Here is a 24,458-nt window from a genome sequence, read left to right as displayed (position 1 = left end):
TCTTGTTTTTTGGTTTTTTTGTTTGTTTTCTTTTGTTGATTGCTCTTGGTGGGTAGGGGAGATAAAGTTTATTGGTTTTATATTTTCTGCAGAGGACCTCACAAGGACACTATAAAGACTACTATGTACATATCTCATTTCTGTAAACATTTTAAGTTTCCAACTTTATCTAAGAAGTTTCATGAACGGTTTTACTGTTTGATATTTTCATACTGCACATGTATCAATAATCCTCTTATCTGTTCAGAGCTCCTTTTGTTACTGGAACTAATAACTGAGAACATTTCAAGTTTCAAGGCCTCAGTCGAGACTTTATTAGAATGGAATCAGCAACTGCAGGACCCAAAAGAAAATCATGACTAAAATAACAAAAAAGAATAAATTTTAAAGAAAGGAATGTGGCGCTTATAATGTTACGCTTCCATTATCAGCAAATAAAATCCAACTGGGAAACCTGTTTTAGAAAGAAGTCAGTTAGGTTCTAAGCATTTGTCTCACCCTCAACCCCTTTCTAAGAGAAACTTCCACACTATGGGATTGCTGGTACTGCCTGCCTGAGAATGAAGTTAATAGATGAAAGGTGAGAAATGAAGACAGACAAATTCTTGATGACATGGTTTGAATTTCTGGATATATCCAGTTATGTGAGTGGATAAACTCTCTTTTTTGCTTTAACTAATCTGCCTTACTTGACTGCTACATAGAATGAATACAGCAGGCCTTCCTAGAATATCCATGAGTAATTGAAGATTTCTAATAAACGATTACAAATATCACAACTGTCACTAACAAAATAATGCACTAACATTTTTAATGTTTTGGACACATATTTACTTTCAACAGGAAAATAAATATTTTAATATTGAAATACATTAACATAAATGTAAAAATTATTTGCAAAATAAACACTTACTATGTTGTGATGATTACTCTTACTTATTCCCATTAATTTAACAGTTTCAGCACATGACACACAAAATAACTGCTCAACATGTTGGTGAAAACCCTAGTTTAGATGGTTATTAATAGATGTTATATTACAAAAGGTTCAGTAATTCCACAGATTTTAGAATTGCTCAGTTAAACAAATTTAAACAGATTTCTTAAATGCAACATGTCTCAGAGCCTCAATAATGCATTAGTACATGCACTCTTTTTTTGGAAGAAATATTATTCTGCAAAATTCACTTCAAGAAATGCTGTCATGAGGCTTTCATTATGAGGCAGTAGGAGGGAAAACATTCTCCTCCACTTTACATCAGTCATGGCTTTTTCTTGGACATTATCTTCACATGTAACAGCTCCAAATTAACTAATTCCAGCTCCTCTCTTTCTGGCCACAAGCACCTACCCCATTGGTTTGCTTTCACCAGTTCCACTATAACCATTTTCTAACGTCACTGAAACCCTAAGGCTCTGAGTCTCCTAATCTCTCCCAATCAATCACCTTCTCATTTCTTCTCTTCTTTTTCTGAGATGCCATGACACATCATTTCACTGACACTTTTGCCAATATTCTAAATTCCCTTGCTCTCCTGTCTCTTAGTTGTCCCCAGGCAGCAAACCCTAATGGTGGATCGATTCAACTTTCTGCATTCAGCAACTCACCACTGATGGGGAGAATCACATGATTATTACTTCAAAAGAGCCCTAAATATCTGACATACTATGAAATTTCTCTGGCCAACTCACTTCTTAACTCTCCCACTGCCATTGTCAACCATTTCAAACCTTTCTTACTTTTCTTGTGTCTAAAACCACCTTGTTCTACCCTCTACAGCTTCTTTAGAAGGAAGCTACAAGCCAGCAACTCCTTCAACTTCCCTTTTCAAACCTACAAATCCATTCCTTCTCTTCCCATTCTAACCCCTTCCCCATTTGGAAACATGAAGCTGTCTCTCTCCCACCAAGGGTGACCACTCTACTTGTACCTCATCCCTTCCTGTCCTCCCAAGGACTTTACACCTTAAAAAAACCTAATAGATTTCTCTTTGATGTACTGTCCCATCAGCTTTTATATTTAAGTTGCTCTCATAGGAAAACAAGGAGAAGAGGTAGTAAGAGAAAGGAGGTGGGAGAGAGAAATGAAGAGAAGAAAGGATGAACCTTTCCCTTTACCACACATCCTGCTCCAGCTACTGCTTGCTCTTTACAAAAAAAAAAAAGAAAATCCCTAAAAGAGTTATCTATGTGAGCTAGAAATCTCAGGACCAAGTCTCTATTCCTATACAATAGGCACTAATCTGTTTAAATTAATAAAGCATCCATTGCATATACTGGTATTTTCAGAAATTCATTCACTATTTCATCATTAGGCAATAAGCAGAGCAGAATCAATAAGTGATGAAGAGCATACTGGCCTAGAACAGTCAATATGTAACTCCAAATATCATACTTACTATCAGGAAGAACTTTGATTAGGTGTCATCGTCCAAACTACAATTTTTCAGCTGAAAATTTAGAGTGGGTATTCATCAAGTAACCATATCAATGGTTTCACAAAATTATTAAAGGTACAATAATAGTACAATAATTCTAAATATTTAAAATTGTATTTTTTATTAAGCAAAATTATTACATGGGAGAAAAAGTTTAGAGATATGAGAATTTGAACATCCCCTAAATCCCCTTGTTCCTACTGAGTTCTCCAGAGATTTTATAACTAGTGTTGTCTATCTCTGTCCTTATAGAGGAAACCTTAATTTATACCTATTGTAAATGCACATAGAAAATATAATAACAAAGAAAGTATAGCCCAGAAACACTAATCGTATTTTCATCCATCAGTTTGAGGTAAAAACTCTATAAGCTCTCTGAGTACAGAGATGACTGAACCCTCAAAATAAGGCCTCTCCAGGAAGGTTTCCTGTAGTTATCTCACTCAGAGCAAAATTTCATGAAGATTCTAATAAAAGTACCTGAAAGGTTATAAATGGTGTTTAAATTTTTATTCCTGATGAATTTTTCACCCCACAACATTCTTTTTGACTTTGATTACATACTTTCTATTTCAATATATAACTAGAGTTAAGAAGTGATTTGTTCAATTGGAGTGGCAGCCCTAAAAATTGAGGGGCTATATTTTATTTAAATAATGGCCAAAGGGAATGTCAAATGTCTTGACTCAACTTCCCTAGGTTTGCATGACCTACACATTTTAGAAAGCACAGCTTTTAAAGGCACCATGATTGTTCTTCACTGTCTTCATTCCTTAGGCAAGCTAACTCTCCTGTTTCAAGATACACATTGGAAATATTTTCTCCTTGCCAAGCATTAACTTCCTACCTTACAAGTGGCTGCAATGTGTTTTATCTGAGATTCAGAAAAGTTTATACAGAAGAAAATTTTCTTATAAAGGGGAAGGAAAGCTGATACAAATATTTGTAATGTCTAGTAGCAATCAGATGGATTCACAACTTCTCAGGATGGGTAAGGAAAAGAGGAAGTGGTTTAGAGCCAATCTAGGTCTATTTAACACAAATAGCTATGCTCAAAGGTACATAGCAAGCTCAGCAGTTATTTTGTTTTGTTTTGTTTTTACATATCCAAGAGAATTAGAATAATACTATATAGGTGTAGGGCATTTGATTCTAATCATACTTTCATGGCCTTAGACACAGCAAAAATTTTTCCAGAGCCTCAAAACACTATTTAGCCATATTCAGGGTTTCTCAGAAGACAAAATTCATGCCTCAGAAAGCATTTCAACCCCCCCTTAAGTCATGATAAGCTCACAATTCACATTTAAAATTCGAAGAGCATAAAGAACTTTATCTCTAATGGATATGAAGCTGAAAGAAGACAGGTATTACTTTTTCTAATCTTCAATATAAGACAAAAATATCAATGATTTCCTTGGCCATAGAAGTCATTGAAATTATACGATTAGTTTGTAATATTTCTAATTCAGAATACCTTTGCATAGCTATACTTTATTCCAAGTAAAAACCTAATCTTTTATTGGTACTGATTGACAGATACATAATATTTTCATTTGAAATAATACGAGGAGAAACAGCAATTCAATAAAGGATGAATCTTAATTAAACAATAATCCTCTTTATCAAAGGATAAAGAAAAAAGATTATCTCACAAAAAAAAAATTTTTTTATTTTATTTTAAAAAGGAGTCTGGAATTTTCCTCTCATTAAAAAATAAAACAAAAACAAACAATCAAAAAAAAAAAACCCACCAGATACAATAGGAAAGCATTATCATAAGTACCTTAGCCTACTTTCTTTCTGCTTCATGTGATAAAGTAAAGCAGATGAGTTAATGGAGGAAGATTATACAAGAACAGCAGATAATTAGGAAGTACTCTATCAATGGATGAAAGACCAATGACACCCACAATGATCAATCTCAACATTGGGATAGAGGTCCAACTAAAATATACTTTATTTTCCACAGATCATTATCCTAACTTTTCCTTCCCTCTGAAACTTAGCTACCTAAAAGTGGTGATAGAAAAAAAAAAAAAATCAACTATATAACCGTCTCTGCTTATTCCTTGTTATCCACTTGCTTCTCGTGTCACTGAAATTTTAATTTGCTCTCCCACATGACCTCAATGTTGCCAAACCCACTGGGTACTTTATTTGACTTTCCACAGAACGTTTCCCTGTTGACGACTCCCCTCTTTTCCCTAGGCTTCAGTAACATCACTGCCTCTTGGTTTTCCTCCTATCTGTCTGGTTGTTCCACCTCATTCTCCCTTACAACATCCTTTTTCTTTGCCTGCCCCTTAAATGTCGGTCACCCAACATTACCATCCTTGGCCCTCCTCTCTTGCCCCCCCAAAATCAAACACATTTATCTCTATCACTTCAATTATCATCCGCATGCTGATGATGCCCAAAAGCTACATCTCTAGGCCAGACCTCCAACCAGAACTCATCATCCTTCCCCCAGTCCAATCTGCTTCTATTTCTATGAACCTTTCTTTCGTGGCTAGCGCCAACAACTACAGAATTCCGAAGGCAGAAATCTGGAGGTCAATCTTGGTATTCCTTCTCCCTCATATCCATATCCAATCAGTCACCAAATTCAAAAGTTTGTAAAATATCTCTAAAATCAGCCCCTTTCTTTCAGTACTCCCTGATGTGACTTCAGTTCAGGCACCAGCATTACTGCCCTGGATTGTTCTTTGCTCCTGTTCTCTACAAAGCCCCCAGAATGGTCTTTGTAAAAAGGTAAATCAGACCATTTCACTCTGCTGCTTACTATCTTGAATGGTTCCCCCACTGAGTTCACAATAAAATCCCAATTCACACAAAAAGGTTTTTCCATAATATAGCTCCTACATACTTATTCAATCCCATCTCTCTCCACTTAACTTTTCATACCTATAATATGGTCATATATAAATACTGAAGATTTAGAATACACCATATTTTCTTTTACCTAAGTGATACATGATGCTTCTTCCTTTTCCTGAAATACTATTCCAATTTTTTTCTTTTTTTTTGGCCTCTCCACCTCTTATTCCTTCTTCAGGCCCAAAGCAGACTTTTACCCCGAGATCTGGCACTCTAAATCAAGAGTATTCTTTTTATGTTCTCTGACAGTACCCAAGCTTTACTCTCGTCACATTCTTGTTATAATTATCTGTTAACTTCACTCAACTGTGAGCTCCTTGCGGACAAGGACTTTATCTCACTCAGCTTTGTATACAAAGCTAAGACACTGCGTGTGGCATACTGCACTTTCTAAAAGGCCTCAACAATATCTCCATCACACATGCCCTTCTTACCATAAAGACTCTGACTCTTCTTTCATTGAGAAGTGGGGCATATGTTCTCTCCACTTGATTTTGGGCGAGTATGTGACAATGGTGAAAGGGATACTACATGACTTCTGAGGCTAGGTCATACAATCAGCTTCCTTCTGGTTTTCTTAGAACATATACTCTTGAACCTAGCCACCTCAAGCTGTCACAAACATCAAGCAACCCAGAGACAGATCTACAAGAAGATAAACAGAGCTCAGTTGAACTTGCAGCCAGCAGCACCCAAACTGCAAGTCATGTGAGTGAACCACTTAGGAAGTGGATCCTAATGCCTCTAGTCCAACTGTTACAGTTTATGGCACATGGAACAGAGATAAGCCTTCCACACTGAACTCCTCCTAAACAGAGATTCATGAGCAAATGAAATAATTGGTTGTTTTAGGCCTTTAAGTTTTGCAGTGATCTGTTACATAGCAATAGATCATCAGAACAGTGCCTGTCATAAAGTACACACACACACACACAGTGGAGTATACATATGCACAACACATACTAACACATATACATAAAGTTTGGTGAATCAATGTATACATCTTCCAAATCAATTTTACTCCATAAGTTAGATTTGTTGGACAGAGGAGAGACTGTTACCAAATATTTTAATTAGAATAGTTAAAGTATCTTAGTTTTTTTATAATTACAAAAACTGATTCAGAAAATCAAACACAAGAAATATATAAATTAAGGTAAATGTCCTCGTAATCACCACCCAGTTCAAGAAATAGAACTTTGCCAAATACTGCAGAAAGCCTCCAGGTGACAGACAGGTCCCAGTCACAACCACCTATATCCCTTCCTCCAAAGTCACCACTATCATGCCTTCCACAGTAAATCACTCACTTGCATTATTTTTAGTTTTATTTTTAGTTTTTAGTGTGCATCCCTAGACACTATACTTTTAGTTTTGAATATTTTAAAAATTTTATTTAATGTATCTTTAAGCATCTTTTAATCAATAAGTTCCCTCTCCATCCCTATATCTTCCTTACAATTCAGCTGTTTAAAGACCCAGCCATTTTGGATGGACCTAGGGTCTGTCATACAGAGTGAAATAAGTCAGAAAGAGAAAAACAAATATCATATGCTAACATATATATATGGAATCTAAAAAAAAAAAAAATTGGTTCTGAAGAACCTAAGGGCAGGACAGGAATAAAGATGCAGACGTAGAGAATGGACTTGAGGACACGGGGAGGGGGAAAGGTAAGCTGAGATGAAGTGAGAGAGTGGTATTGACATATATACACTACCAAATGTAAAGTAGATAGCTAATGGGAAGCAGCCACATAGCACAGGGAGATCAGCTCGGTGCTTTGTGACCACCTAGAGGGTTGGGATAGGGAGGGTTGGAGAGAGGCACAAGAGGGAGGGGATATGGGGATATATGTATACGTATAGCTGATTCACTTTGTTATAAAGCAGCAACTAACACAACAACGTAAAGCAATTATACTCCAATAAAGATGTTAAAAAAAAAAAAAAAAGACCCAGCCATTTGACTCAGAGTTTTCCGCAGTGTGAAATTGATGATTTCATACTCATGGGGCAGTCCAACATGTCCTCTGTCCTCTTTTCTATAAACTGGCAGCTTAGGATCAGAGGCTAGATCAGACTTGGATTCAATACCTTTAGTGAGATCATGGTGGCAAATATCAGGAGACAACGTCCAGTTCTCTCTTTTTGTGATGTTAGCAGCTACTGATGATCAATATCTACATCCACTAATTCATGGGGTATTGTAAAATGGTGGTATTCTTTCAAATTCTATCATGTGTTTCCCATTTATTAGTTGGAATATTTCTATAAAAAGATGCTTTCCCTCATCAATTATTTGGTTAATCAGCAATTATCTGCTAATACAGTTCATATAGGAAAGGCAGGATAAATGTTTAACTGTTTTATACGGATATATTTTTTAAATTCAAAGTCTTTGAAACAAGAATTATAAACAAATCAAGATAAGTTTAAATATACTCATTAATGGAATAATAATAATGATGGTGGTGATTAAGGTAAATATAATCAAAGCTAATACTATATAACAAACTTTTTGAAAGGGCCTTACATATATTAACTCACATAATCCTCACAAACAACTTGACCAGACAAGTACTATTATTTTCTCTTTTTTACAATGAGGACACTGAAGCACAGTTAGTACATGACTGAAACAAGACAGAGGCATGGGTAATGTCTTTAACAGCATTTAAAGGTGGTCCAGAAATAAACATACACATATTCTCAGGTTCACTGATGTATTTCTATGGAGTCTTAAAGGGTTATCTCCGTTTGGCACCATGATATTTAGCTATGTGACAAAGAGAAATGATTCCGTAAAAAACTTAGAAAGTGGATAATCAAGGGCTGACGCTACACTAAACCTAGCCCTAGTTATCTGTAACTTTTTAAAATTCTTTTCCTTGGTCATCTTCAATTTCCCATCTCTCTTCGGATGGGAAGTTTTAATTCAAGTAGATGTTTTAAGTTTTTTTCTTATCCCTAACTTGTCCAAATTCCTAATATGAAATTCAGTATACCAAAGTTCTTTTTCTGACTTAAGAGAATTCATATTTACTTTTCTGGCTTAAAATAAGTTATTCCACACCTTGGGCTTCAATTAAACTTATATTACAGTACCTAATGCGTTGATATAAGCTAATAACTATGTTATTATAAAGATAAATTATAATGATTATTTTGCAAAGGTTAACATGAGAAATTGGCTCTAAAATCTTTCATTGCAATAATGTTTTCTAAATGTCTGCTGAGATAGAAAGTTCCAGAGATACTACATAAAGTAATAATCTCTGTATCAGAACAAGGTATTTTAACTGGGTCTCTACAATTTAATGTATATAGATATTTGCTCTACCATTTACTCATGTTTACTTGTAAAAATTATTATTCAGAAGTCCATTTATTTGAATTACAAAAATACCATAATACTGGAAAAGATTTTAAAGAAAAATCAAGATACATAAATAAGATACTGGCTGGCACGTTATACATACTTCTCATTATTTTAAAGCTTTTACACAAGAGTGAATGAGTAAAATGTATAACAGAAATTATACCAGCCAATGGATACTTAGCAAAGCAATTCAACCAGCAAAGTACTCAAGCACACTGAATCATCTGACTGGTAAAGATTCTTGAAAAACTAAGTTTAAATAAAACTGTATTTTTAAAGATTCAAATCTGCTAGAAATAAATTTGGTTATAGAGTTTATCCTTAAATTCTTATAACTTTAACAAAAAGCATTGTTACTTAGATAATATTAGGTGTAAAAAATTAAAAAGAACTCATTATTTTGAAATGCATGTTGAAGTGAGATAAAGAAATGAAACAAAGTAGGTTGCACAGATACAACGCTAATCATTTGGCCTAATACTAACCAGAATGCATAAGAGTGTAAAGACAATGTTTTCTTAACCAGTTTTGCTTTTACATCAACGATACTTATATAAATCAGGACAGAAAAAAATGTACAAGTACATGGATTAAATCTCATGTGGCTAGTCTGGATGAGACCTATTACTGATACAATTTCATACTTCTCCCTTCAAGAGGCATGTACCAGTTTACTAAAATTCATCTGACAGATAAATATAAGAATGTAATTTCACCAGAAATGCAACATGTAGTTCTCTTAAATAAGACATTTGGTACAGATTTAAATGAGAAATCTGTGTGGGATGGCTATTCGTGATTAGCTAACTGGACTATTCAAGTACAGTTATTACATTTACCAAATAATAATACATTTTCACTTGAGACTTAAACAATATTTTCACTTTCTTCATACCAAGGGTAAATAAGTATACCAACAAAGAACGTGAATCTTCTCAAATATAAATAATTAAATACAAGTCATCAAGATAAAAAAGGGATATTCTCCTACATAGAATTACCTCAAACATAGAGAAAATATTCAATATACTTTTAGACATTGCATTATGAAGTTGCTATGATAGTCTATGAAAATTTACGAACTATTACTAATAGGCCTACAAACGTATTTTCATATACAATTCTCAATTATACAATTTCCTAAACATTCATTACCATTCCTTGACTACTGACAAATGTTTATTTTGGCATGTAATATTAAAAATAAATTTTTAAAAATCTAAAACTGTATTTAAAATCTGCCTTTTTGAAAAAGAAACTATATTACCTAAAAAGAAGTGCTTAATGTTTTTGCCATAAAAGCAATAAAAAGATAAAAATAACAAATTACCAGCAATATTATATTGGCTGGCACATTTTTTTCTGTAAAGGGCTGGACAGGAAATATTTTAGGCTCCTGGGCCACATGGTGTCTGTCACCCCTACCCAACTAGGCTGAAGCCTGTGTTCCAATAAAACTTTATTATGGACACTGAAATCTGAATTTCATATAAATTTTACATATCACAAAGTAGTCCTTCTTTTGATTTTTTTCAACCATTTAAAAATGTAAAAATAATTCTTAGCTCATAAGCCACCCAAATATAGACAGCAGGCCAGATTTGGCCCATGGGCCATAATTTTCCAACCCTTATTATGTCACTTAAATTACAGAAACTATACAACAAAGGCTATATAAGCAGTTGTTAAGAGGACAGATTCTACAGTCAGACTGGGGGCGTTCGAATCCTAGCTCTCCTACTTGCAATCCATATCAAGTTGCCTAACTGTCTGTACATCAATTTCCTTCTCTATAAATTGAGAATAATAATAGTACTGCCTATTAGGAATAATAATAGTTCTGCCTAACAGGGTTGCTGTAAGGATTGAATGTGGCATGGAAAGGACTAAGCAAAGCTCCTAGCACCCAATAACTAGTTAACCCTCTCTAAATATGCTGCTGCTGCCATAATCAAAACACAGGAAAAGTTCTATCTCATAAAGTACACATTATAATATGCAAAGGCATTCTACTTCCAAATGTCCACAGGCAAAATCAGAGAAAAATCCTTTAAAAAATAGTTATAACATTTCAGAACTGGAAGATACCATAAAAATAATCTTGTTTCACCAGAAGTTCAAAGATGTTTTTGGTTCAAGTCTGAGTTAAAGTCAAAACCAGGACTAGAATCAAGTGTCTCTATCTGTATTATGAGACCAGAAAGTCCTGTGTTTATTATATCTTCGTAGCAATTTCATAGACACTTATTGACCAAAATTTAAACAACATTCCTTTTTGAGGGGTTTGGAAAAGAGTACTTGGGAAGTATGAGGTCAGGGGCTGGCAAAAACTCCTCCAGGCAGACAAAATAGCACAGTGATTAAAAGCAAAAATTTGGTATCAAAGCTGGATTTAAATTACAGCTGCTTGACCCACATAACCTTGGGCTAATTTATGTAATATTTCTGGGGCTCACAGAATAGGTACTCAAAAGACGTTTGAATGAAAGGCCAAAAGAACTAGGCTTCTCTCAAAGTTAAGGGTCTCACCTACAACCAAAGCTTCAACTTTTGAAAACTTTCTTGATAATTAAAGAGAATAATACACAGCTGTAATGGGTTGGATGTGACACCCTCCCCCAAAAGATATGTCCACCCAGCACCTGTAAATGTGACCTTTCTTGGAAAAAGCATTTCTGTAGATATAAGTAAATTAAGGATCTCAAAATGAGATCGTCCTGGATTGTCCAGGTGGGTCCTAAATCCAAAGACAAGCTTCCTTATAAGAAGACTTAAACAGAAGAGGAAAAAACACAGAAGAGAAGGCAATGTGAAGAAGGGAAACAGAGATTGGTGTGATGTGTCCACAGGTCAAGAAATGCCAGGGTTTGCCAGTAGCCAACCACCAGAAGCTACGAGGGAGACATGGAACTGTTCTCGCTCAGAATCTCCAGAAGGAATCAACTCTGCAGACACCCTGATTTTTAACTTCTGGCCTCTAGAACTGTGAGAGAATAAATCTATGTTGTTTTTAAGCTAGCAAGTTTGTGGTAATTTGTGAGAGCAGTCCTAGGAAACTAATACACAGCTGACAAAGAATCACTGAATATTTACCTTGTAAAGTGATCATCAGCTATTCTAAACATCAAAAAAAAAAAAAAACAAAATCACCCTTATATGAATTCTATTCATCTGGAAAACTGGTTAAAAATTGCATTATTCTCATAAATTCTATACAGTGGGATTAAAATGTGCATATATGCATTTTTTATTGTTCATTTCCCACTCCAGGTTTTAGAATCTAATCTCTGACCAAGGTTAGGTTGCTGACCAGCAACACCTTGCCCCCAAATCCACTATCAGAAGTATAGCTGCAATCCCAAAGACAGTTTTTCTCAACAGGAACCCTGATAACTCCAGAAACTATACAGCAGTATGCACAGCTCAGCAGTAGCAAGGACACAGGACTGTCTCCCTCTGGCTTTTCATTCATTTACAGTACAGTAGCTGGAACAGTGGCTAACTTTTTTATTTGCTTTGCTAGCATCTATTTTCATACTAATTAGCATATGCGGTTTTTACATGTTGGGGTCCAATATTGTTTCCGATAATAAGGTGCCAGCAAAGAAAGAAGGAATTTCAAAGGCAACCAACTACTAAGAAAAAAAAATAAGTCGATTAGTATAAGTTTACACAGATAGGGCATGTAGTAAAAAGATTAACATTGAAAATAAGTATGAAAATTACTGGGCCATAGTCCTTATTCTATCACACTTTTTTCATGTTTTATATAGAATCAGTGTTAGAAGGAATCTTCCAAGCTAGAGATTTTTCTACTTCAACATTTTCACTCGTTACAGTTGAGAAAATGGAGATCAGAGTAGGTAAGATGACTTGACTCATGACACACATATGATGACAAAGCTAACTCCTTTTTCCACTGTAACACATGGCCTAGATTACGTCCACAAAGTCAACCAAATGCTGGGCATTGATCACTCATTCAAAAATTTAGGGTGGGGTGGGGAGGAAAGGCTCTAACGACATTAAAGTAGAAACGTTACATTGAAACAATTACTACATTCAAATTTATAACATTTAGTATAAAACTGTTGTTCATTTACACCCAAAAAAGATGCACTATTTTGAATACCATAACTCAAGGAATGTAATAAAAACAGAGAAAGACCAGCAAGTCTTAATTAAACATAATTATAAGACTGAGGAATGCTGCTAATATGAAGATACACTCTCACACACACACACACGTGCACACACACACACACACACACACAGCCATTTGGGACCCGAAATGGCGAAATGTTAGATATGACCGAAATTGTATCTGTATCAGACAGATACAATTATCTTTTTTTTTTTTTTCACTAAAGATAAAACACTAAGATAGGGGAGAGGCCTTTGAATACAAATACAGGAAAGTTTGGATCCACATGTCAGAAATGCTTCATTCAGTGCCTATAAATTCATTAAATCTCAAAGTAGTGAGAACCCAAATGATTTTAAGTATTTTCAAATACATGAATAAAACATCACTATTGCTAAAGTTTTAGGGGCTATGTCAAAGAAGACAGTCATAATACACTGCTTGAAGTCTCTGTGGAAAAAATATTGACATGCTTAGAAAATGACTCTAACACTGAAGGTAGCTAACATTTATTGAGCACTAACTATGTGCCAAGCACCGTGGACCCTGTCCATGCAGTCTTCTGTACATTTAATCATCTATAACACTATGGAGCAGGTCCTGTTAGCCTCACTTCATAGATTAGAAAGCCAAAGTTTGGAGTGGGTAAATAACTTTTGCAAGGACAATAAGAAGTTCTTACTCAGAATACTAATTCTTACACTCAAACCCGTAACGTAATCTAAATCACATCACTTGTTCTCTTCCCTACACTGATTGGGTAGCAACAATATAATTTATAGAACCAAAGGATTAATATCTAGAATTTTTTTAAATCAGCTTCAGCGTTCTAAGAATTATATATAGATTCAAAAAATTACCAACAAATTGTCTTAAGGCTTTAAAGGTACAAAATAAAATCAAATAGCTAATTATCATATCTTAATGAGTAGAAATTAATACTTTTTAAAAGAATAACTTACTTTAAAACTAAATGGCACTAATGAGATGCCTCATTTGACCATATCCTTAAAAAAGATTATCCTCACAAATCAAATTTGTATTTCTGTCTTCTTACATAGTTCAAAATGAACATAATCTGGCCTTATCTTGCTGAATCAAAACTATAAGACTCTGTTTTGGAATTTCTTCTATCTGTATTTTGTGCCTTTTTTTTTTTTCCCCAGATTCCTCCCTTGGTGTTAAAATATGGGTTATCACTTATTGCTACTGACAATTCTTGATTCCACTCCTCCCCCTCTCCTCCACCACCCACGCCTGCACTCGCTATTTACCATTTGCTCTTTGTAATCTACAGTACACTGAGAAATCATGAAAATAAGTTCATTAGAACTGCTTCTAAATAAGAGTAGAAAATTCTAAGATTCTTTCTGATCTTTATTATGTGAACTTAGTTACATTCATCTGTGAAATCCAAATAGATTATTTTTTCTCCTACTTCTAGTTTCAGAGTAGAGGTCACAGAAAGAATGACCTATGGAGAAATTGGGTGTTTTTCTACTTGTTTCTAAGTGTAAAACTATACCTGCATGCCTTAAATGTGGGTAGTATTTCCAGGTTTTTACTACCATCCTGGAAGAAGGTATTGCCAAATCTCCTAGTGTCTATTCAGTTTTCATTTTGCTTGAGCTCTGTGGAAGGCAGATTTCTCAGATGGTCTCTAAAATTCCCACCCCTTCGTATGCACATCCTGCATGATCACTAGGATGGTGATATGGTGGATTTCACGCCCATGATTAGGTTATGTTACGTGGCGCAGCTGACTGTAAGAAAGGGAGAATATTCTGAGTATGCCTGACCCAATCAGGTGAGCCCTTAAATTAGACTGGCCTCTTCCTGAAGGCAGAGACTTAAAGCTTAAGAGAGATTCAGTGTGAGGAAGATTCTCCATTGCCAGAGGGGACTACATAGCAAGGTATTCTGGTGGTCTCTGCGAGCTAAAAGTAGCGTCCAGTTGTCAGCCAGCAAGCAAACGAGGACCTCAGTCCTCAAGTGCGAGGAACTGAATTTTGCCCCAACCACATGAGCTTGAAGAGGACCCCCACGCTTCAGATGAGAATGCAGCCAGCCAACACGCTGACTTTAACATCATGAGACCCTGAGCAAAGAGTTGGGTCAGGCCTGGACAACACAGAACTGGACCCACAGAACTGTAAACTAATAAACAGGTCCTGTTTGAAGCCATTAAGTTTGTGGTGACTGGTAACACAGCATAGAAAACTAATCCAAGCTTTCTCAGCATTTGTGTCTTACTGATGGCTCCTTTCCTGAAATGCTTCTTTGTGTGACTCTCCTCTTTCCTCTCTCTTGTCCCTCCTTAGTCTCCACTGTGAGCCTTACTTGCTCTACCCACCTAGTTCCCCAAGCTTCTGGTCTTAGCCTTTTCTTCATACTGTACCATCTTCCTGTGTGATCACTCTCATTTTTTAACAAATATTTGTTGAACAACTACAATGTTCCAGATGGTAATGCAGGCTCTAGGGAGCTATCAGTGAAAAAACAAACAGAAAAAAACTCCTGCTCCTGTGGGGTGTTCACTGATTCTACGATAACCAAGACAGCCTCGCCTCCTGTGTTTCAGACTCAAATCGCCAGCTGTTTTTTAGGAAACTCAGACTCAGAGAGGTGAGGTAACATGTCTTAAGTCCCTCATTCTGGACTTAATCTCAAATACATCTTATTCTTAAATATTCTGAAACTGTTTCCTCAACTGAAACCTCACTTCTTCACCCCCTTCACTCCTAGGTCTATTGCAACCGAACCTCCTTCCTCCCCCCTCCACAGAAACAATTGTCATCGAGCTCACTAAGGACCTCTTAAGTTGCCAAAATCACAGAAAGCTTTTCAGCCTTATCTATCCCTCCACTGCATTGTTTACTCCTTTGTTCTTGAATCTTTCAAATTACCCTACTTTCTTCTTTTTCTCTCACTCCCTCTTTAATTACACTGGACACTCCCAAGTCTTAATCTCCAGCTTCAGAAGGACATCCCAAACTGCCTGCTAATCATCTCTACAAGAAAGTTCAGGACACCTCAAATTTTAAACATCCCAAACTGCAATCACTCGCTCCCATCTGCCTGCTCCTCCTGCTCTGGGCACTTCGTGAGCAGAGCCAGTATGACCTCAGTCACCTATGGTAGCCACCCTCCACTCCACCTATGTCTCTCCCTCTCACTCACTCATAGAGCCAGTTAGTCCCTCGTTCCTGCTCACTTAACACCCCCCCCAAAATCATACTTGCTTTTTTTTTTTGCCTTAGATAGAAAAATCTATAATAATTTATAAAATATAAACTAACACTTGACCAAAATCTAAGTTAGATGGTAAAGTTTACATGAACTATCAGCTAACTGTGGAGTTCAAAAATTTTATGTTTGCAATAAGTATTCTGTGCTTATTTCAAAGATGAATAATGGCATAGATTTGTGATTAAGTAGAGAACTATAATTTTAAAATAAGCAGTATTTTGCCTACCACTTTTTATAACCATTCTTAAAAAAAAAAAATACATGGTTTACTACTGGGCTTAAAGTATTCTTAACCTTGAAACAAGGCCATATTCTGGAACAATTTTTTCATCAACAGGTCTTCTTACTTTATTGCTGTTCCCTTCATTCACAGAGAGCCCATCATCAGCAAGCCGTAAGAGTCGTCATTTCTCAAGCTCAATTCCATAAGATGCTCATGTACCTTATTTCTGTTAACTTAAATACAAAGGAAAAGCTAACCTTTCATTGGGTGAAATAATGCAATAGATAAACCATGTAACCGAGGATTTCTGGAATTCTAGTAAACAGTAGCTCGAATGGTGTCTAGATTATACCTGGAAACATATAGTTATGATAGGAATCCACTTACAAGATTTAGCTTTATCTAATGAAGTATTTGCCCTTGGTTCCATAATCACTTAGAGTGAATTAGCAATAATACATTCTGCAATCTACTTTTGTGTGCTTTGTTAATTCAAGATTATTTTGGGTGGGGGGGGGGCAAAGAGAAGCTTTAAGGTAGCCAATGCTTTCTTGCTACCACAAACAAAACAAGAGACAGCAATTTTTACTGATTATTGCAGGATATACACCTCTATAATATTAGAAATTTAGAAATACTTTACCTGCTGTGATTGAGTAAAAAAGCTAAAAAATATTTCATGCCATTCCTCTTTCACCAGTTCCCTCAGGGCTACTAGAGTCTATATTTTGGGATGAATTTTCAACATATATCGAATGTTCTCAGATGTCTCTAGGTATGTTTCTTAATCAGAAAAAAGTTTATATAATATTTTTTAAATACATAGAAAAGCATAACAAAAAGTAAACTATAAAGACCCCAGGGATTATTTGGCTAAATGACTAGATACAGAGTCTAAAGTATTCACCTATCATTCATCCTTTTGGTTTATTTTATAATTTTGACCATACTTTCTACCACTTCCACTCTCTCTCATCCTCTTAAGAAACAAGCAAAAACAGTTTTAATAGATGTATACTTTCAAGGCAGATGCCATATAAAAATTACATCATTGATAGCTAGAATAAATCATTTTTCAGAAATTAATTAGAAATTGAGCATATAAAGCAATAACCTAAAATTATAAAATTAGCAAGGACAATCTGAAGTATGTACAATTACCTTGTTTTCTCTTAACATATGTAAAATTTTCCCTTAAAATCCTGAAATCTTTGTTTTTGTCCTTATGAAAAAGATTGTCCTACAATAAATCTCAAGAACTCACCAAATTAACTACTTTCATAAATACTGTTATGATATCACCAAACACTGAAATACTTTAAAACATCTTGTGACACTCTGTCAATCTGCAGAGGCAATTAAGTCTTCCTAAAAATTCAACCAGAAACTAGAGAGCTGGGGGGGGAGGGAGAATACCATGCCTTCAAAATATAGATATTTATAAAAGCAAAATGTGATAGCCAGATTTGTTAATATTAGAATCAATAACATCTATTGACGCATTAAAATTCTTCTACCTTAATAATCTTAATGCCACACAAGCTCCTGTGGAAGCAAGCACCTTCTAAAACATACAAACAAATAAATAATAACAGTGAAAATAGTAGTACTATTCCAAGTCACATTTTTCTATTTTCACTAAAATTTTACTTATTCCTTCAGTCAGAATTGCATTAAACTATATGTGGCAAAAATGTGTCTAAAACTAACCTAACCAAATAAGGTTTTGTGTTTCTTATAAAACAGGAAAGTAAGCAGTCAAGAGCTGATGCCAGAAACTCAAGAGGAACAAGGGCCAAGGAGCTCTCTTCCATCTTTAAGAGAAATTCTCTTGACCTAAACTTGCTTACTAGCTACCATCCCTCGGTCAATACTATTTTTTGATTGATGAACATATAAACTAAGATTTTGGATGGATCTTCCACATGAATGCTAAAGTCATCCCAAATAGCTATGGGTAGAGAAACAGACAATGAACCAGAGAAAGCATTCTTTGATAAATGAAGAGGAATGACCCAAAACATGAAAGAATTCAGCAATGAGAAGGAGTAAATGTAGTACAACCAAACCCCACAAGCCTTGAAAACACAGAGGCTTTCACATCAAGTGAAGGAATACAAAAGGCAGTATTAAGGAACACTTCTCAACACTGAATTATACTGGATATGAGAGGATGAATCCTCTCTTGAAAAGGAAGTTTGCTTACCAGAATAAGATTCCAGGGGGCATAGTAAAAAATTTTTGAAAAGATGAGAGCTGTATGAGGATGCTTAAGGGAAGTGAAAATACAGTAAAGAATGAATCTGCCATATACAACATAGAATTAATATGACACACTAATTGACAGAGGGAGCAGATGGCTAGCGACAGCAACGTGGGGGGCAAAAGTTTAGCAGAAGACGACAAACTAGGCCTGGATCTTTTACCAGAATCTGACTTTCTGGTAAAAGGGAATGGCTCCTGCCTAAAATGAACACTTATGAGTCAGTATGTATCTTATGGTGATAAGGATTCACTGGAAACATCATAAAATAATATCAGAGAGTAAGAACCAAAGAAGACAGAACACCCTATGAAAGGAGGATAAATAGTGACTCCATAAGAATACAGAACACTCCTTTAATCAATTCAGGTACAGAATCATCACATAAGCTAGTAGAGGTGGATCTGAATATGTGTGTGTCTGAGTGGGTATAGTAACATCTGACTAAGCAGACTGATGATAAATGTTTAAATGCTTAAAAGTATATTTATAGATTTATCATAAGTCTAAAAAATCTCATTGTATTTAGGCCAGCATTAGCTAATAACCAAAGATAAATGATCACAGTTATGGGTGGAAGTTCCCAGGTATGAGAGTTCAGTAAGTATCTACTTAAAGACAGTGTGCATACCTATACTTAATGTCTACTTGAGGATGGTGCCTGATAGCCATCAACACAAAAACTCTTATTCTGTTTACTTTAGGATAGTGTAGGAATAATGCATGACAATGTAGAAATTTATATAATAGTTAAATAACAAAATTTTAACCTTTTCCACTTTATTTTGAAAACATGCAGCACAGCTGACACAAAAGAAAAAAATAAAAATTAAGAGGATTAAAAACAATTTCAAGAACAGTAAATAAAGAGCATAAAGTTGTTTTGCGAAAACAATAAGAGATATACAAAAAATACAAATACAAATACAGAAAAATGTCAAATAAAGATCATAAAATATAGCAGGAAATGAAGAGTGAAAAGGAAGCAGGACTTTATTTTAAAGCTATAGAAAATTAGAGTTGTACAAGTCACTAGCTAGCTACATGAGTCACTAATTATCTAGGGCTTCAGAGACACTGTTATATATAAAATGATAGATTAGACAAGATGACACCAATGGATTCTACATCCTCTAACATTTTTATGACTTCTTAAATCAAGATAACACAAAACGTACAAATATAAGGAATGATTCTTATACTTATGAATAGTATTTACCCAATGACTATAAGACACTAATATTTAGAACACCATAATTTAAATATTGAATTTAATAACATTAAAACAGGAATTACATGTCTATTAAACTCTCTTCAAATATAAAAGAAAAAATATATGAAGCTACATAATCATCAAATGTTCTTTTTTGACATTTACCATTCTTATTTGAAGGCCAGAACTTGTTTTTCCTAATGTAGTGAATCTAGAAGAATGACAGCCTAAAATATAGGGTCATTAATTAAGGGACTTGCTGGATATAGGCAATTAAATTTAAACTACAAAATAACATGCAAACATAATCCTTTACTAACAACAGATTTAAGATAGGACTCCATTCCTCTTATTTATAGAAATGATATGCTATGCACTAAAATACTAAGAAATTAGTGTGTTCCAGGTTTCTAAATTAAACTGTAAGAATTGATTATAAAATTAGTACTAACTATACAGTTATATATCATTGTGAAAAGGTTTATCAGGTATTATCACCGATTTTTTAATACCAATCAAGAAAAATATTATTTTCCTTTGCTGACAGAAATTGAAAATAAGAAGGTAAAATTGGGCTCACCAGCCAGGAAAGAAACTGAAATCAGGAAAAAAGAAATATTAATACCATCACAGATTTTAAATTGAGCAATGATTCTCCTCAGTTATCTAACAAAACTGCACTCTTTTCCCTTCCCATGTTTTGGAATAGTAGAAAGCACATATTTTTCTCAAATCTGAGAGGTGAATAAAGGAAACAAATAAAATAAAATGAAATTGGAAAACAAGCCACTTTCATTTTTTAATGGGCTTGCTTGGCATCTGAGTGACAGAATTCCTTCAAAAGAATTTTGTCTACTGTCATATTCAGAAGTCAAGAAAAATATTCTTCCCATTTATAAAGAAGCAGCATAAAACAGATAATCTATTGGACTCTGAGATCATTTCTGGGCCCTGGCTGAAGTAGGCTTGAGACAGCCTTCCCCCTTACCTGTTCTCTTTTGACTTCTGATGTGGAAGGGTAGGAAGCCTCAGAGCTGTACTTTAAAGTACAGGTTTTACAGGACTGGGAGTCAGAACTAGGATCCGGCCTACCCTCACAATGCGAACATCTATTTTTCTTCTCCATCTCAAATCTCAACCAAGAGCTGGTGATAGTGGGCCCACAGAAGCCAATTTGTCCACAGACCTTCCTGTCTGAGCCAAAAGCAAGATAGAAAAGGCACAGATCTGGATCTCCTATTTGACGCTAACTCCCCCTGTTGGCATGGAAGTATACCAGTCAATTCTGGATGAAAGGAATTGACATATCCAACAAATGTTATTGGCTTATTGAGCAATAAAGAGGAAATCTTCATGCATTAAGTGAAGATCCATTACTTAAGAAATAAATCTATTTTGTAATTGATTTTTTGAATAAAATACTTTCCTATTCAACCTGTAGAAGTCATCTGCTTCAGAAACCTGGATCTTGAGATCTCTGAGAACAGACCAAACTTTCAAGCACTTCTTGAAACAAAACCTTGCAAGGGTAAGCTGGGACGAAGTGAGAGAGTAGCATTGACATATACGCACTACCAAATGTAAAACAGACAGCTAGTGGGAAGCAGCTGCATAGCACAGGGAGATCAGCTCAGTGCTTTGTGTCCACCTAGAGGGGTGGTATAGGGAGGGTGGGAGGAAGACGCAAGAGGAAGGGGATATGAGGATATATGTATACGTATAGCTGATTCACTTTGATATACAGCAGCGACTAACACCAACAATGTAAAGCAATTATACTCCAATAAAGATGTTTAAAAAAAAAAAAACTTGCAAAAAGCTTTGCTAAAAAAGCCTTTCTTAATCCAGTGCTTTTTAATTAATTTTACTGAGGTATAGTTCTCCAATTCTTTATAATTCTTCTGATTCACAGAGAAAGAATCTAAATTACACACAAATGATCTTTAAGGTCTAAATAAAATAAAAATTAAAGATTTCCTGACAGGAATGTGTTGAGCTTAACAACATACAATGAGGCAAAAGGGCTGGAGAAGCAGTAGAGGGTTTGGGATACTTAAAGCATAAACGTTCAATTTGAAAATAGGGCTCCTATCTTGTTAATCTGTTCTATAATAGTTTGTTCATTGCTACATAAATCCTTGTTTTATTCATTCATTTCTTTGAAAAGAAGGTACTATGCAACCATACTAGATGCCAGATAACATATTCAGGTACTGTGCAGCACATTCTTTAAAATGGACCAAAGTTCAAGAAACATTTTTAAACAAATAAGAGAAAATAGAAGAAGAGCAAGAGAGACCTACTATACAAAAGTCTTACTCAGTAAAACTTTCCTGGGTCACAGTTCTGATATAAAATCTCTTCTTTTAAACCCTTTGCTTCCCTTTCCAATTCCATGCACTTAAAAAAAAAAAAAATTAAGACTTAACATCTTTGTATAATTTCCTCTATTTCTCTAGTTTAAATATATACATTTTGATTTTGTTGTTATAACAATCATTCATCTTTATATCATGTCCATCAGGGAAAAGCCCCATTTTATATTTTGAGGATAATTTAATAAAGTGTTACAACTAATAAATAATAATAGACAACATGGGGTAGGGAGCTCCTTATAAGCCAGGCATTGTTTAAAACATATTAGGTGGATTATCTCATTTAATCCCTCACAATAACCCTTATGAGAAAGGTTCTATCACAAGCCCTAGTTTACAGAAGAGAAAACTGAGGCACAGAAAGGTTAACTAACTTGCCCAAGGTCACACAGCCAGTAAGCGGTTAACCCAGGATTCAAATCTAAGCAACTCTGCTCCAAAAATCTATGCAATTAACTTATATTATGCTTCTTGGGCTAAAGCCCTGCTCCATCTCACCAAAAGTATTCTGTTGCCAAAATGGAGTCTCAAAGGATGCATTAGCAATGTATTAATTTTGTCTTTTTGCTATAGTTTGACACACTCAAGAAACAATGAGTTTTGATTCTCAATATTCTTTCCTTTGTTTCATTTTTTTCTCTAAACCATTTTAAACATATAATTTGTATTTTTATACCTACATAGATTTACTTATATTTTCCTACCTTTCCTTATTTCCTGTGTGGTTTTATTTATTTATAGTTTCAATATTCACTGAGCATTTACTAGATGCCTGGCATATGAATTCACAGGCTCATAAAATCATAAAACTTTAAATCTTGAAACAATCTTGGAGATAAAATAAATCAAAATTAAGTTCACAGTCAAGGAATATAAAATCTAGAGAAGCTAGATTTCTTGCTTCTTGGTCCAGCCCAGAAAAAAAGCTAATTCGGGTATTTCTCCTGTGATCATCTGTACCCACTGGTTTTCTCTTCACAACTAGAAAAATTTGATGTCATCTAGATACCTCACTAGGCAGTCTTTCAGGTCACTTATATAGATAATAAGTACAACGGATGTTGTATTAGTGTCCTAGGTCTTCTGTTAACAAAATACCACAAACTGCATGGCTTAAAGGAAAAGAAATCTGTTTTCTCACAGTTCTAGAGGCTATAAGTCTGAAATCAAGGTTTTGACAGGGTCATGCTTCCTCCAAAAACTCTAAGGAAGTATCCTTCCTTGCTTCTTATGGCTTCTGGTAGCCCCAGGCAATACTTTGTTTATAGCAGCATAACTCCAATCTCTGCCTCGGCCTTCACATGGCTGTATTCCCTGTAGGTCAGTCTATCTTTTCTTCTAATAAGGACACCAGTCATATTAAATCAGAACCTGCCCTAATAACCTCATCTTAACTTGATTACATCTACAGACCCTAGTTCCAATTAAGTAAAGTCATACTCACAGGTACTGGATATTAGGATTTCAACATATCTTTTTGAGGAAACAATTCAACCCATAACAGATGGGATTATTAATTGCTAAGGTATCTTTATCTTTACAGTTTTCCAGTTAAATAAATATCTGTTTATTCCTACCCTCTGATGTCTGATTTTAAATCTTTTCTTGGGCCATGCTAAAAGTATACTTCCCACCCAATGGTGACTTAATATTTAGCAATCTTTCGTAAAGAGCATTGCCGAGTCTTTCCTAAAACCTAAGTAGATGATTTTTCTGTACCCTATTACCTTCATGTAAAAGAACTCTAAGAATAATCAGGCATGATTTCTTCCTTAGAAAATATTCCCTTTCCCCTAGAAGGTTTTTTTACTTAAATATTTGATGACTCTATTTGTTATTATGAATTCTAAGAACTTGCGCAATATTAAAAAACTATTTACTAAGCCTCCTCTATTTGCCAAGTACTGCTCAAGGCCAAGGAAATCATAGTAAACAAAATGAAAGTGCCTGTCTTCGTGGAGCTACAGTTTGGGGGGCTAGCAGGGATTATAGGGGAAGAAAATAGATACTAAAATCATACATATGTACATAATCAAATGCCATAATTAAATGAGTTAATAATATACAAATATACATATTAAAATATTTATGCATAGAAACGCTTAAAAGAAACCTATCACATAGTAAATGTTAGCCAACAAAATTGCAGTAGTAGCAGCAAAGAACTAGAAGTAAGGGCTATGTAAGAAGTGGAAAAGGGCAATAGGATAATGATGGCAGGGAGTAGAGGGTTAATGAAGGAGCCTATTACAGCTAGAGTAGTCAGAGAGATGTCTCAAAGGAATGACATTT

The 24,458-nt window shown here is 35.0% G+C and overlaps 1 protein-coding gene across 7 annotated transcripts in view; it reads right to left on the bottom strand.

Moving 5' to 3' along the window:
- Positions 1 to 24,458, bottom strand: part of FER (FER tyrosine kinase) — a 434,937-nt gene that overhangs the window by 242,745 nt on the left and 167,734 nt on the right. Inside the window, exon 1 of one of the 7 annotated variants that reach the window (XM_061189504.1) lies at positions 20,780 to 20,976. The exons of the other annotated variants lie outside the window; for them this stretch is intronic. Coding sequence (XP_061045487.1) covers positions 20,780 to 20,917 — 138 coding nt within the window. The 5' untranslated portion in view covers positions 20,918 to 20,976. Of the gene's footprint in view, positions 1 to 20,779; positions 20,977 to 24,458 lie in introns of those variants that run through there. 7 annotated transcript variants of the gene reach the window in all.

Source organism: Eubalaena glacialis, chromosome 4, assembly GCF_028564815.1.
Source record: "Eubalaena glacialis isolate mEubGla1 chromosome 4, mEubGla1.1.hap2.+ XY, whole genome shotgun sequence".
In the NCBI taxonomy this organism is placed as follows: Eukaryota; Metazoa; Chordata; class Mammalia; order Artiodactyla; family Balaenidae; genus Eubalaena; species Eubalaena glacialis.
Note: the sequence above shows the minus strand (reverse complement) of the source record. Positions and strands in the feature narration are given on the sequence as shown.